This window comes from Pundamilia nyererei, unplaced genomic scaffold (genome assembly GCF_000239375.1).
Source record: "Pundamilia nyererei isolate P.nyererei 1_Seehausen unplaced genomic scaffold, PunNye1.0 scaffold00374, whole genome shotgun sequence".
NCBI lineage: Eukaryota > Metazoa > Chordata > Actinopteri > Cichliformes > Cichlidae > Pundamilia > Pundamilia nyererei.
In genome coordinates, this window is record NW_005187775.1 from 48,375 (window position 1) to 63,931 (window position 15,557).

Below are 15,557 nucleotides of genomic sequence, written 5' to 3' on the forward strand. Positions count from 1 at the left end.
GGTAGTAAAACTAACTGCACTGATCAATACTTGCAAATGAAAGTGCATCAGATGACAGCGTGTAACAGGAAGGAGTATCAGTAGAGAAATTATAAGCCTACCCTGAATTTCTCCTCTCCTCTGAAGTGTTTCGGCAGCTTTAATGGAGCACTGATTTAACATCTTTTAATATCTTCTGTCTCGCAGCTCTCATCAGTGACGCTTTTGGCTGCGGGAGGCAGATGTTTGAGACAAACTTTTCTCGTTAGCGCGGGGAAACAGTGGTATATTTAGCAGCGAAGGAGCCAGATGTTTACCTCAGGAGGAATGGCATATAAATAGGCAACTGTTTATAGGAGGATAATGCGCGAGTGTCGCGTGTGCAGCTTGCTCTGCTGCCCTAATGTGGGCAGACCAGTCTTTACTGCTTTCAGTCTGTTTGTGTGATGAGCTTCGTGATGAAGCCGGGAGTTACAGAGAAAAATACCAGATGATTACTGTGTTTTTAAGCCTATCGCACAATCTCATATGAATCTTGAAAGACGCTGTTGTCCTGAGGTGATGGAAAAGCTAAAAACCTCAAAATATCATAACACAGATAAGCATCAGGTATGAGGGGAACTTTAATAATCCTCACAGGGAAATTGTTTTGTCACAGTTTTAACATTTTAGCTTGAATTCTAGGTGTGCTTTTAGTCATCATTAGTGACTTAAAGGCTTATTTGGGAAATGTAGGAGTTTTGTGTGGGTGCCATCCACAGACCGTGTGAAAAGTGGTTGCAACGAGGAAGTGACTTAAACCTGCACAATAAGAACAAGAAAGCATGCTGTGCTGAAGTCTCTTGAAAAATAACCCTACTTCTCACTCGATCTGTGACCTGTGTAAACACTTTCCTGATAGGTTTATGGCCTGAAGCCCTTATAAGCATGGTGCGATGTTAATTTAAAAAAAGATGGTCCCATTTACAAAGCCGGGTACGCTTTCCTTTCTTAGGCGGATCCATCCTCCAGTGTCAGGTCCGGTTAATAAACTCCAAGATGGGGGTGACTATAATGCTGATGTTGAAGCTTTAAAATCAGTGGGTGATGTCATGGTGGCTACACCCGTCTGTTACACACAGTCTGTGGTTTTGAGTGAATCTTTTTTATTTTTAAATAACCGTCATATCACAGTGGGATACCTCTGACCCGCTCTTCTTATCTGGCCAATGAGGTCCCGACCCGTCTGATTGTCAGACCTCAGCATCCAGTGAGAACAAAGACTGTCCCTGGCTGTCAGTTGCCATGGCGACTATCGATGCGGCATAAAAGGAGCGTTGCCAAGGGTAACAGGAGTTGGGACTTAATTAAACCGATCAATACATAGTCGCCGGACTGAATTTCTGTGCCTTCGTCTCGGACTGAGATGTAACGAACACTCGTGTTTTTCGTGTATCTGTGTGAGTCAGACTGATGAGCCATGACTTCATGCTGGTGTCGGTTTATCCCGGTTCCTGCTGTGCATGTGTCTGCGTGTGTGGTTAAGGGTTTCACTCCCAGGTGGTTCCCATTGAAGCCGAACACTGACAGGAGTGTCTGAGCACGTTTCCTTTCAGCATGTTAGCACTCCTATGACTCCCCCGCTTCTCCTCCCTCTCTTCCTCTGTTTCCGTCATGTGTTATTACAGATTTACATCTCAGCTCGTGATCTTACATGCCCCCTTTAACCTATCTCACATCCCTTTTTTGTTTTACTTATTTTTGTCCCATTCTGTCTGTGGTTTCCCCCCAACCCCACCCAACCATTTTCCACCCTGGAAACATGAGTCCTGATTCGCTGACTGCGCTGCATCAGAATACACCAATAAAAAGACGGCGCTGGCGTGGCATCTGTCCCATAAATGAAATTGCACTTTGTGCCACAGCCTGTCCAGAGTTAGCCAGAAAAAGAGCAGTTTTGTAGGCTTGTTTGAGTCAAGGACAGGTTTAGACTTGTGCTGTATTTAGCAGTTAAAGCGCCAGATGTTTACCCGAAGACAAATTACTTGTAAAAAGAAACGCTTTATAGGCCGTGCACACACGCTCGCTGTGTTCAAAAGCTTTGGTGATGCTCTGCCTTCTACTGTAGCGCCATCATAAGGTTAATATTTCTCATTTTAGGAAAAATCACAAGCCTCAAGCTACTAAAAAAATCCGCACAACGCCTTTCTTTTGTAATCTAGTGCCAAAATGTAGTTTAGCAACCAGAGTTCATGTAACCTCTGTACATGTGCCTTTCATGTACTGATAGGCAACAAAGTAACTTGCCACTGCAATTTTAGCCTGTTGCAATGGGTCTGTGGTGTGCAGGTTAATACACTTCCCTTACACGTGAAAGTTCCCTGGGAGGAGAGTATACTCCTGGTGCCGGACGCAAGCCTGGATAAATAGGAGCGTGCTGTCTGGAAGTGCCAAATGTAAACATGCGTCCATCTGCTGTGGTGACCCCTGCAAATAAGCGAGCAACCTTACTTCCTTCACTAATGTGAGCAAGTCTAAAGCTAGTTCAAGCAGTCAACTCAAGCGGCATAGCTTTGAACACACTCACTCTCCTCACATCAAATATCAAAACACACCTCTGGGCCGGCACAGCGGTTAGCACTGTTGCATTACAGGAAAACAATTCCTAGCTCAAACCTCCAGGCCTTTCCTTGTGGAGTTTGCACATTCTTGCTGAGCCTACGTGGGTTTCCTCCTGGTACTTCCTCCCACAGTCCGAACACTTGCATGTTGATTTCAAACAGTCTGTGGGTGTGAGCTAGATGACGTATTTCAAGAGCTGTGCGAGTGTACGGTTAAAGCCTTTTGAATGGCCAGTGAGACTAGAAAATCGCTGCAATGCAATTCAAGTACATAACATTACATCACACCCCTCCAATTTGGCGATCTTTTCCCCCTGCCTGCATTGCTGCCTGCTGTTTAAACTCCACCACCGCCCCACCATCCACCTGTTGGTTCTACAGGAATCGTTTCCCAGTTTCATCACGTTGCCTGAAAAAAAAAAAAATTTCCAAACTGGAATATTTTGTCCTTGTAAATACTTGCTAGCAGTAGCATTTAGGTGAAAGCAGGTCTTTGTTTCTGGACTGTTTGTCTTCCTGGAAACACGTCTCTGTGTATGACCACTGAAAATACACAGGAAAATTATAGAAGTGGTAGGAAGGTTCCCAGTGGAGGACAAATGGGGGTTTTTCATGCAGCAACTAGACTGAGTTATAAAAAATGTAAACAAATCGAGCTTGTTTATTACTCATGTGATTCTCTGCTGTTCTGCTGCTGTTTAGGAGACCTCGAACCAGAGTCCTGATGCTACTGAAAGAAATGCAAAATCAGCATGTCTGTGTTTTTATTTGCATCATTTAGATCCAAAGTTTATGCACTTGTTTAAACATTAAGCCAGTTAAGGGACCAGCATGAAATCAATGTGGGTAGTTTTTAAGATATTGCACTATTGTTATAGATGAACTCTGAATAATCTTTGTGGATAAATGTTTTGGAGATGGAAGCGTTGCCGACGTCTCAACAGATGCAGGCTGAAGTGTCTCTGCAGTTCTCCAGAAATGCCACTTCTTGTCTGATCTTGTCCGGGGAAGCGAGCTATTGTCGGCTCAGATATCTGCTAATTTATTCAGTCCTGAGAGCAGGCCTGTCACACCGCTTGCAGAGGTGGTAACGAGGGACACGCTGAAGTTGGCGTGTTGGAGGCATGCCAAAACAATTACAAGTTTGTCGCATTATCGCTTCTTCCACGTTCTTCCTCTTCTTGATAGAGGGACGTAAAAGCACAGCTACCATGCGGAAAAGTGGCAGAACCTTTGTTTTTCTCAGGGAGGGAATTATTTTAAAATCCCTGCTTGCTTTTGTTTGCACTCCCCCAACATGTTTCTCTTCTCTGTTTGACAGTCTTTTATGACAGCCATCCTTTGTGATTTCTCCTGTGACTGACGCTCGCTCCTATCTCAGTATCTCACTCTTCTTTCATTTCCGTCCTCATCATCTCCAACGTGCCGTGCTTTGGCTATATTTAACATTATTTCCTTAAACGTGTGCTGCTTAACCGTCATTACATAAAAAGGGAAAGGTTAAGTTAGAATAAAGTGTTGAAGTGGTCTTGAATAACAATTCTCCAGGTTTTCTGAAAGTTTATCAAAGTATTTCTTTGCACATTGGCTACTTTTTCACTCATTTTCAGTCCAATCCTTGTACTTGACTGTTTTTAGAGGAATGTTTTATGATTCTTAAGCTTCCTTAAAACTAATCTATGAATCATTCAAGCACAAAAAAGGCCCAAAACTCAACAAAAAGAAAAATATGTTCTAATTTCCTTAGTTGAATCTATATAAAATGCCAAAAAAAACAGTTTGACAGGCATAAAATAGTATTTTTGGACCAATGAGGTGCTGTTGGCTGAAAAGTAGGCATATCTCAGCAGGGTGTGAAGTGTGTCCTTAAGAAAATTTGAGGAAACTAGACAAGTGGTGTAAAAAAGAAGAAGTAGCAGGTCTAAAAAACGACACAGCATCTGAGTGATATATCTCACTATTCAGTTAATATGATGTTCGGGGAGGTTAGCTGTTAGGAAGCCATTCTTAAGGAAAGGGAAGGAACAGAGAGAAAAGGCGGAGGTGTGCCAAACTGCACAAGAGCTGGGCTGAAAAATTTGCCTCATATACTGTATTTCCATTCATGTATTCACATTTTGATTCATCTCTGTATCATCTTTCCCATTTTTCTTAGCAAGATATAAAGAAATGAAGAGTGGTTTAAGTTTTCTGCACTGTGCTGTAGAAGTTAGGAGGTTTATTTCTACCTCAAGTTCCGATCTTGATTAGCGCAAAGCAACGGCTGGTTTCCCAATCTGACCGCCTTACTGCGAAACACATTTGTGTCATTACTCCAATACAGCTGTATATTCCCAGTTAGCACTCTGCTGCTCTCTGTCTCTATTCTCACTATCGTACTTTGTGAAATCCATATCGATTGACCTCATCCCATCTTTTTTCCCTTCTCTCTCAGTGATGTTAGTAAGTGATTGCTCTATTGATCAAATCTTCTCTCTCCTCTCAGTCTACAGAGGGCTTTTAGGCTACGTAATGTGTCCATTAGTCGCCGCTGCGAAATTGCAGCTTGATTTTTCTGCCAACTTCAATTTAAATATTTCAGAATAAAGGCAAAAGTTAAGCTCTTTTTGTTAAGAGATTAGATTTAAATTAGATCAATAAGACATAAAATCATCTTTGCAAAAATAAAATGCACCAATGACTCGCGCATCAAGACCTCGGACTGTATTGAAAAGCCTGATGGCGATTCTGTGACAGTTAAATCTGCACTGCTTTCAATGGCCAGCAGGGGGCGACTACTTGTGTTGCAAAAAGTGTGATTCTTTAAGGTTTTTTTTATCCCCTTTCTACCCGTTTATGACCTCAGTTGCTAATCAGGAGTATTCTTTATTAAAGCCTAATGGTTTAAATTAGTGTCAAACAGACTCTTTTGTGTGCAGCGTCTCTCAGTCAGAGTCCCCGTTTTTGTTTGTCACATCAGAAAGAGACAGAAAGAGCACAAACCGCATGTGACGTGTTACAATGGCCACATTTAGCACTTGTTACTGCTGACTGTAAAACACACTGTAATTCTTTTTTTAGCAAAGTTTAGCACCAAGTTTTCTATGTTCACAGATAGCACGAAGAGATGTTGTGAGCAGTCTGCAAAAGTTGAAGCGTCATTGAGTAACATCCTGTACCCCAAATAAACCTCAATGTGTTGTTGTGAGCGACAGATAAAGAGCTTAAAGTGTGGATGGGTGTGCGAAGGGATAAGTGTGGCTTGCAGTATTAATGTTGTGTTTTTGCAGATTTTGTGCTCTGCAGGTTACGCATGGCTGTTCAGTTATAGGTGTGGATGGTATGTGTGGGAATTGCTCAGACTCAAACATATGGCCCAGCATTTTGGGACATTAATTCTCAGTGGGATCAACAGCACCAGCAACCCATTTAATCAGTTTGAGCTTCTTAACACCGCCTTGAGCGTTATTATTTTCCAATTAGGGCCTCAAAACTTTTCTGACTTTGTCATTTGACTCATTTGTTTGAACGTCCCTCCTCCGTCTGTTCCTCTCAGGTTCGCCGTCATCGCCTCGGGCTGTGCCAGCTGTCCCCGGCTGGTTTGTCGCAGAGAAGGCTGCGGCGCGGAGTTTTGCTACCACTGCAAACAGGCCTGGCACCCCAACCAGACCTGCGACTCGGCCCGCCAGCAGAGGGCGCAATCTCTGCACACCCACAGCAACCACTCGCCCAGCTACACGCAGGAGCAAGGACCCGGTGAGTACCTGAAGCCTCACAAACCAGTGTCAATCACAGACACAACACAGAGTCAAAGAGGGACTAACCCTCGCCGTGCAGATGTCTGCGCGCTTTGTGCAGGCAGATAAAATCTTCTCACCAGCGTTTCCATCCTGAAAATACTTTCACACCACTGAGAACTTTCTGTCTCTGTCTGTCTCTGTCACATCTCTTCTCAGTCTGTCAAAGCGCTGAGTCAAACTCGTCTCGCGTCAGTCGTACCAGGCTCTCAGTGTTCCCACCGCTGGAGGAAGTGTTCAGCGTTCAATCAAGCATGAGGCACTATTTATATCACAGTTTCTTCACTTGATAGTTTCAAGACTGCGGTGCTGTGCATCCTGTCAGCCTGCATTTGAAACAACACCAAAACATTTCTCAGTCTAAGCTTTATTAGATCAAAGTTTTGGAGTAATTTCTCTTTTAAGACTCAGAAACGGTTCAGCTGTAAGTTGAAGTAAGTTTTTTATCTTTAGGTTTTTTTATATTGTAGCCCAGTGAAACTACAGTGTTGCCTAATACTAACATTATATAAAAAGACACACCTGTTTCCCTAGAGGTTTAACTACGCAATTATTCATTAATTCAAGGAAAAGTCTCAATTTTTCTACATGATAAAACAAAATAGCTGTAGCAAAGAAATCCTAAGAAGTTAAAATATACCGGCAGTTCATTTAATTCATAATTACTGTGAATAAAAACAGAACATGTCTCTTTTTTATATTTAAATAACTAAATATTGTAGCAATAGTGTTCTCCATTTCTTTTCCAGTTGTCACATTTCCTAAAACCGTCCAGTGGGACGATCTGTAGCCTTTGGCGAGCTTTTCCGGGCCCTTAGGATGTATGTTTGAAATGTGTACCTATGCCACAGGTGCAGCGTAACTCCTCTGCTGAACCGAATGTTCAGAGCAGCTTTTTCAGCCACATTTAGCTTGTTAAAGCATTGAAAGAATGGATGTTACTTGCGTATTTGGTCCTAAAAGGGAACTAGAAATGCTGAATGCTCGCTCATTTCCCAGTTTTCTATTTTTAGACTCACTTCTGCTGTTCTGTTTTACATGGAATAAAGATATATTCCAACGAACATGCTAATTGGTCAATTTGAAGTTTCGGTGCTAAGCTAACTCCCGTTGCTGCTGCTGGTTCATATTTAACTGGTTTTCCCTCCTCTCATCCAGCTCTTAGCAAGAAAACTGTATATTTTGTCCCCTAACATACTTGCTGTAGTGATAATAGATACAATCATGAAAATCTCTACAGACAAACAACAGCCTTCGTGTGCAAACATTCTTACTTGCATGCGCGCCTTTAATCCTGTTTTGATTAAACATTTATTAGGGAAATCTCTCCAGCTGCCCTCATCTCTCTCTCTTTAATTCGCCACTTCCAGTTTCGCCTCTCTGTGCCAACGCTTCAGAAGAACGGACAACAATCCAAGCACCCGAAACTGACTCATAAAAAAAAACTCCAGGCTTCTCCCTCTGTGTCAGCCTGTCTGTCTGTCTGCTGATACCTGCTGCTTAGTCAACGGGATTCAGACAAACACAGAGAGGAGGAGAAAAAGAAGATATGATAAGGAGGGAAATATATAGAGATAAGATGAAGAGAGAGGAGGGGAAGAAAGAGAGGACGAAAGCGAGATACCAGAGGGAGTGAGCAGCAGAGTGATGTCAGCAGAATACAGAGCGCAGCAACAATAACAACTACTCCTACACGCACACATCAACCACATCTGCCAGAGTCACTTCAAGTTAAAATGCCAAAATGCCCTTTAAAGAGCAGAGAGCGTTCCCTGCAACCAGAATTCAAACTCACAGCGAATTGACTCAAAATGCATTAGAGGACAAAGTGCCGCAGCGAGCCTAATGATCCATTACTCTAATGAGGTTTGAGCTTATTACCCTCAGGAAAAGACCCAAAGAGAGCACTTTTGGAGTTTTTCTGTTATTTAAGTTCTAATTCGATTTTTCTTTTTCATCAAGAAAAAGAAAGTTGAAAGATGTTAGAAACTAATGTGGAAAAGTGAGACTTGTTTAGACTGGTTTGGAAACTCCAAGGTTATGTATTAGTTTGGACAGGCAGAAATGACGCAGACACCCACACAGCCTTCCTAGTTTGGCCTTATGATGAAATGAAGCCAGAATATTAAAGCCAAGCTCGAGTACCGTTTGTGATTTCCTGCTATTGTGTGGGTGCTTCTGTCCTACTGCTCTGGCTTTCTTTGATGATGGTCAGTAATCCCAGTGAGACTTATTTGCTTGAAGGTGACACAGGTCTGTTTTCCACCTCACATTTGCGTGTTACGTTCAGTTTGTCCCGTTTGCTGTTTTCCTCCCAGGGTGTTTTCCACAACAACACACCAGCTCCACTTCCTGTTAAAAACTGCACCTGACATTGTGTTAAATGATTTACTGGAATTTTTGTTTTAATACAGACACTACCCACACCGTGGGTGTAGTGTCATTTCCTTCAGAGACAATAATAAGTAAAAACAAAGATCAAGAGTTTCACATCATTATTGGCGAAACATATATTGTGTTTTATTGTTTTAATCCTTCTATGCCTGTAATAGCTTCAAAAGACTGGCGACTGGAGGACACTTTGATACGCAGGATGGGTGTCCATCCAACTTATTTCTTAGCAGTTTAGTGGGATATGGACGGGGCTTACACAGAGAGACAGAGAACCGCTAACACTTGCATCCACACCTGTGGTGCCACAGTTTCTTCCCTTAAAGGTTAACTGATGGTTGAAGCGTTAGAAAAGGCTGAAATGCTTAGAAGCTCATCTTCTAATTAAAAAATGACATATTTCCCCTCGTAATAGACTGAATAAAAACACATTCTCACACTAAACAAAACGTCCCTGCACCTCTTAAGCTCATATTTCATCTCTTTGTCTCCAGCTGATGACATCAAGCCATGCCCCCGCTGTGGCGCCTACATCATCAAGATGAACGACGGGAGCTGCAATCACATGACCTGTGCCGTCTGCGGCTGCGAGTTCTGCTGGCTCTGCATGAAGGAGATCTCCGATCTGCACTACCTCAGGTACTCACACGTCCTGTTCAACTTTACACACCTGCGTCTGATCCTTCAAATGTAGATACCTAACTCTGTGCATTCTCTTCCCTCTTTCCCTCCATCAGTCCATCTGGCTGCACCTTCTGGGGCAAGAAGCCGTGGAGCAGGAAGAAGAAGATTTTGTGGCAGTTGGGAACTCTGATCGGCGCTCCGGTTGGCATCACTCTCATCGCAGGCATCGCTGTTCCCGCCATGGTCATCGGCATCCCAGTTTACGTCGGCCGTAAGGTGAGAAACCTGCAGAAATATGAATGAGGTCACTTTTCTTTAGATTTTTACTTTTTTGTGCTCGTTCAGCTTCACTGTGAAGAAGGTTTTTACACAGTGCATTTAAGCTGAATTAATATATATATTTATATCAGCAGTGGCAGTCTTACAGAACCTGATTTTCAAGTATCAATGATATTAAATAAACAATAAATGTCCCAGAATCCAGAATAAAAAGGCAACATGAAGAACATAGTGAGTCATTTCAAGGGCTGATGACAGCTGGGACAGATGAGTTTCTAAGTCTGTTTGTTTTGCACGTTGGCAGCCAGACAGACGCAACTTGAACTCCTCAGACAGGGAGAGGCTAGGATCAGCCAGGACTAAGTGCTAACCTTACACAGCCCAGGAGGGTTCAGGCACGTGTGGCTGGCATTTTTCACTGTTCAGACACATGGTTAATTAGTTATCTGAGAAAATAATTACAGAGTATTTAACGTGTATTCTAATTCTAGATACTTTTTTAAAAGTTACAAAATAAAATTAATTTCCTGTTTATGTCTCACTCAGTTTTGAAGTATTTCATAGACGAGTCGATAAAAGGAAATAGAAGCTCTCTAAATGGAAACTTCAACATGTTGTGAAACTGTTTATAATCTAAAGCTGCACTTTGTCTACAAAGTGGATTTTTAAGTGTCTTTCACGCCAAGCGGCACCTTTTTTTTTTTTTATCTGTAAGGTCTCGCCACTTGACGTTTATCAACCATCCGCACAGCTAAAGAAACCAGAAGCACAAACCACACAGATGTGGCGACACACTTAAACAGTTAGCAGCACTTCTGCAGTCACTCTTTCACAATCCTGCTTCAGTGACGATCTGGAATGCACAGCGTTGCAGAACCAAAATCTTTTCTAAGTTTCAGCGCGGCGTCAGAAGTTTTCTAGAAATGACGAAAAGCACTTTCAGATCCCATCAGAATCACCAGATACTTTCCATTCACACTGACCTCCACACAGACCTCGGTCCTGCCCCCGTCTGATAGATGTAGTTAAACTTAGGCTGCTGTGTGAAAGCGTCATACGATGTAAAACAGAAACACTGTGAATTTCATTTCCTTCTGCTTCCTATTTAGTTCAAAGCTTTCCCTCTTATGTAGAAAAACTCTGTTTCTTTTGTTTTTTCTTTCTATTCTAAGTAAAAACCTCATTCATTCTATATATAAAAAAAGAAAACAGCTTTTTTAAAGCCTCTAGAGTCTCCTTTTGTTCCTGTAAATCACAGCTGTGTCATGTTTTTTCACAGATGGCTATACTTTTCTATTGTCAGAGGAAAAAATTGTATTTAGTAAGAGACAACAGCCCCTCATTTAGAGTGAAGTAAACTGACAGTGGGCGTTTGTCAGGAGGTTTGTGGTGCATTAACATACTACAGCGCTCTCTTGTGGATAACAATGAAACTGCAAACTTATGAAAGCCTGTTTGAGAGCTACGCAGCAGCTCACCCACTCTGTTTCTTTCCCTCGTGTTGAAATTTCTCCAGGCGTGCCATCTCAGGTAGTTAATAACCTTCCAGGAAGTCTTTGTTCCTCTACGACAAGTCGCGACACAGATTCAGTTCTTGAGAAGGAAACTTTGAAGTTTCAGAGTAATATATTACCTCTGTGGTAATTTGGGGCAAATCCCTGCAGGGAAAACTTGCTTTAATGTCACTCAATGAGGCCTAGCGAAATAGTTGTTTTTCTGTGTTTGTGTTAGCAAGCAGCTGCAGATTGAAGTGTTTGTCCCACAAGAAGAGCATGGCAGCAACACAAGAATTACACGTCTGATATTTCATATACTTTGAATTTGCCTAAAATACAAAAGAGCCATGTCCTCGGTTACACCACCGACACTGAAAAAGCACGTAGATGTAGAAACATAAATCTGGGGGATTCTCGGGAAATTTGACTCGTAGCCGAGTTCCTGTGTGAGTTAGGAGGAACTAAAGATATCAAGTGAAAGGCAAAGATCGGCTTATTTCAACATAATTTTGAAATAAGAGCTGCTTGTTTTGTATCCCAGTCAAGCAATGGCAACATAGACAATAAAGCTCTTCTATGAGCTAAAAACAATTACAAATCTATTGAAACATAAAGAAAACAAGTAGGAAACAACAGAAACAGTGATAAATGAGCAGCACACATCCCAAAACGTATTCACTGTTATTATAGTTGATCATAAAACCTGTAAATAATCACAGTGAATTGGATAATTTCTGTGTTTACGTTCTTGTCATTTCGATTCACCAAAACGCCAGATATCCATTAACCACCACCTCCTCCTTTGTCATGAAGCGTTTGTGTTAAACAGCGTGCGTCCCTCTCCTCTCCCACAGATCCACGCCCACTACGAGCTGAAGAAGACGTCTCGTCACCGAAGGAATCTGGCCATCACGGGGGGCGTGGCCCTGTCAATCATCACCGCTCCTGTCATCGCAGCCGTCAGCGTGGGTAAGAAACCCGACGGGGCCGTCAGATATTATATGTCATGATCGTTTGAAGATGATGGCCAAGAAAGAAAAAAAGGAAAGAGGACAGTTTGTCTAGACACATCACTGGTGATAGCCTCAAACAAGGAAAGAGCTTTGATGCGAAATGAAAAGTACTGCATGTTTCTGGATAATGAAAGGTGTTATTTCACCTTCTCTTTTTCTTTCTTTATTCTTGCATAAGTCATAATTCCTGCAACAAAACCACAACAAGCAAGAGCTGTTTTGAAGAAACCAGCGTAATCTGTGTCTTGCTGCAGTTTATACAGTTGATTCTTTGTGCCTCATCATATGTGAAAGCAAAATAACAGCCAAGAAAAAGACACAATAAATCACATTTTTTTTGGTTTTTATTTCTGTGAAATTTTATACGTCGAGTGATATTAAAATTAGACAAACGGGTATTAGACGTGTGTTTGCTTGGCTTTGCCCCTCTCACAGGCATCGGTGTGCCCATCATGTTGGCCTACGTGTACGGAGTCGTGCCCATCTCTCTGTGCAGAGGAGGTGGTTGTGGTGTGAGCAGAGGAAAAGGGCGTGGTGTGCGGATCGACTTTGATGAGGACGACGGGCCAATCACAGGTGGGTACGCTGAGCTGGTAACATTTTCAGCAAAGTGGATGTAGCTGCTGGCGTCTTTAAACTAAAGCTAATGTTTCCTGTACAATCACGCAGTGGCGGACGCCTGGCGAGCCCTCAAGTCTCCGAGCCTCGGTGAGAGCAGTCTGGAAGGGGCGGTCAGCGGTCTTAGCACCACCTCTCCCAGCGAGGGGCTCTCTGTAGCCCCAGGGACTCTGGGCGACACGCCACACTTTAACACCCTGGCCAGTGGCGCTCTGGGGACTCGCACAAGCAAGTACAGCAGGTGAGGATGGAAGGGATGAAGTAACTAAAGCTCAAGAGTTCAAGAGTACAAGGCTTGTTTTGGTACCAATGGATGTAATTTTTTTTATTTATGCTGTGCAAATGCTGGTTGATGTTTAATGCTAATGTGGGCATTTTAATGCTTCAGGCTGGAGGTTCAAGCAGGGGAACTTGCCAAAGAATCAGCCCAGAGAGAGACGGGCAGCCTGGGAGCCGGGAGCGACTGTGCCAGCACCCGAGGAATGGCCGGATCCATCATCTCCTCCTACACTCTACCTGACAGGTAGGAGAGGAAACTTCTCTTCTCTCTCCTTCTGCTGCTCCAGCAGATGTGGGATTTGATGTGGTTGAGATAACAGCATTAAAACTAATCTGTGGACTTGGCAGTTTTACACCATGATATCATGCTGCCGTCTTCTAAAGCTGTGTCGATCTTTCTCTAGATTATATAGAGCTTTACTTTAACAGGCACTAACATGAAATGAATCATGACATCTTATCGCTTCAGAAAGGTCTGCAGCTGCTCTTAAAGCGAGTCAACGGTGTTCCTTTTGTTTCTAATCTTTCTCTTTAACAACCCATGCATGCAGGTTCTGTGAAATTGAGCTTTGCATTTATGTGCGGGCGTTTTTGTGTAGCTGGTGATGTAACCTGACGGATTTTGCCTCTAAAACATGGAAAATTACAGCAAGTTATTTGCATCTTAAGGCAGAAAAGAGTAAAACTTTTTTTAACCTCATTGTTATTGAGCAACACTTTTCTTTCCTAGTGCATACCCTACTTTATCATCTGTTTCAATCATATTTTGATTTAATTTACCAGGTGAGATGTATTAATAAAATTTTTTTTACCAAGCTCATAAATCAACTGATAGGCGCAGCTAATTTCTCACATTTTTAAGAAACTGATTAGATGCCCCCTGCTGGCTGTTTAAAAAACTTCAGGTTCACCATACATCCATAAAGGGGCTTCATTTTTCAGAGGCTACTTCCATCTTATTTACAATCTACAGGTGAACCCTACCACTAGCTTCCTATTTGAGCTGAATCTGTGCAGTAGATGTTGTCTTATCTGATATTTCTTCTTTCACACCAACTGACGTGTTTTAAATCATGTGACTCTGCAGGGAGTGCACCAACCTGGAGATCCAGGTGGACATTGAGACCAAACCCAGCCATCTCTGCCTGACCAGCGAAGAGGACTTAACCCCGCATCCGGGCTGTGCTGCCATGGCGACCGCCTCAGGAGGGGAGGAGCCTCAGGACTGCAGCTCCAGAAGGGGCGGGGCGTTGTCTGGCTCGGCACTGGGGCTGTCACCGGGAACGTCAATCAGGGAGGGGCTCAGAGACGTCACCCTGGCTCAGCCGGAGAGCATCCGCAGCGACCTGGAGATGTCAGACACTCAGTCAGACGACATCGCAGAGCTGACGTCGGACGACTGCGACTCTCCTCACCCGAAAAGCTGTCACCCGGCGGCCGGCCAGCAGCCCCAGCCCCCCTCATGCCGAGCTGTGAACCCCTCCACCGAAGGCCTTCACTGTCCTGCAGACAGCAACGTCATCCTCTACGTCTGAGAGAAAAGCAGCTCTCAGGATTGCACAGAAACAACCCCGAACATTTACATTTAAACTTGTCACAGCTTTTTTTTTTCCTCGTGTCATCTCTCGTTTGCGGCTTTTGCGACTCACAGACACCGTCTTAAACACAGACAGCATCTGTTTACGTTGGTCTGTCTTCTCTTTCTACCTGCCAATCTACTCTCTGAGCAAATTGTCAGGGTTCTACCTCTGAGATTTATAAGATGATGATTTATGTTTACTCCTTGGTGCAAAATGCCTTGGCTACTTAAGCAAAAAAAAGAAAAAAAAAAAGAGAGAGAGCAAGAAAAAAAAACACAAGAGGTACAAATTTTCCACGAGAACTGAAATTATGAAATACGGTGAAACGTCACCAAGCACAGCAGAGAGATGGTGATTGCTGGGAAAGCAGAGGATGCTTGCCGAGGATGCTTGCCGAGGATGAGGAGGGTGTTTTTAAAAACGTGTGAATGAATGTGGACTTTGTACTCAGTTATTGTGGCTTTATTTTGACATTTTTCCTCTATTTATATTCGGACGACCTTGAAATTGTATTATTTGCAGTGTGCATGAGTCTGCATGAGCCATTCCTTGTGTGGACGGTCGTAAAAGGGCAGCAAGTTTCTGTAACACTTGTGAAAGTTAAAGTTTACTTTGGAGGATGAAGCTGCACTTGAATCTCGCTTTCACTGCACAGAGGAGGAGGAGGAGGAAGAGGAGGGGAATGGACATAGAGATTTTTTAAAAAGGGTCACTGTTACAGAAGTAAACGACAGAGTTCTGACAATGACATGACAGATCCTGGAAGGACTGTGAAAAGCACGGGCAGAAAAAAAGACAACCCAGAGTGAAGGTTTGTCTGCTTTCCACACATCAGCACTAAAGCATTGAGCATTTCATGAATAAAGCTCTGTGAAGCTTTTTTTTTTTATAGGCAGGAATGTATCGGAAAAATGGAAAAACC

General features: G+C 43.0%; 1 protein-coding gene across 1 annotated transcript in view; it reads left to right on the forward strand.

Moving 5' to 3' along the window:
- Positions 1-15,557, forward strand: part of rnf19b (ring finger protein 19B) — a 40,229-nt gene extending 24,672 nt beyond the window's left edge. The window contains exons 3-10 of the mRNA XM_005752708.1: positions 6,115-6,314; positions 9,241-9,385; positions 9,484-9,646; positions 12,000-12,114; positions 12,594-12,734; positions 12,828-13,017; positions 13,165-13,299; positions 14,143-15,557. Coding sequence (XP_005752765.1) covers positions 6,115-6,314; positions 9,241-9,385; positions 9,484-9,646; positions 12,000-12,114; positions 12,594-12,734; positions 12,828-13,017; positions 13,165-13,299; positions 14,143-14,590 — 1,537 coding nt within the window. The 3' untranslated portion in view covers positions 14,591-15,557. The remainder of the gene's footprint in view (positions 1-6,114; positions 6,315-9,240; positions 9,386-9,483; positions 9,647-11,999; positions 12,115-12,593; positions 12,735-12,827; positions 13,018-13,164; positions 13,300-14,142) is intronic.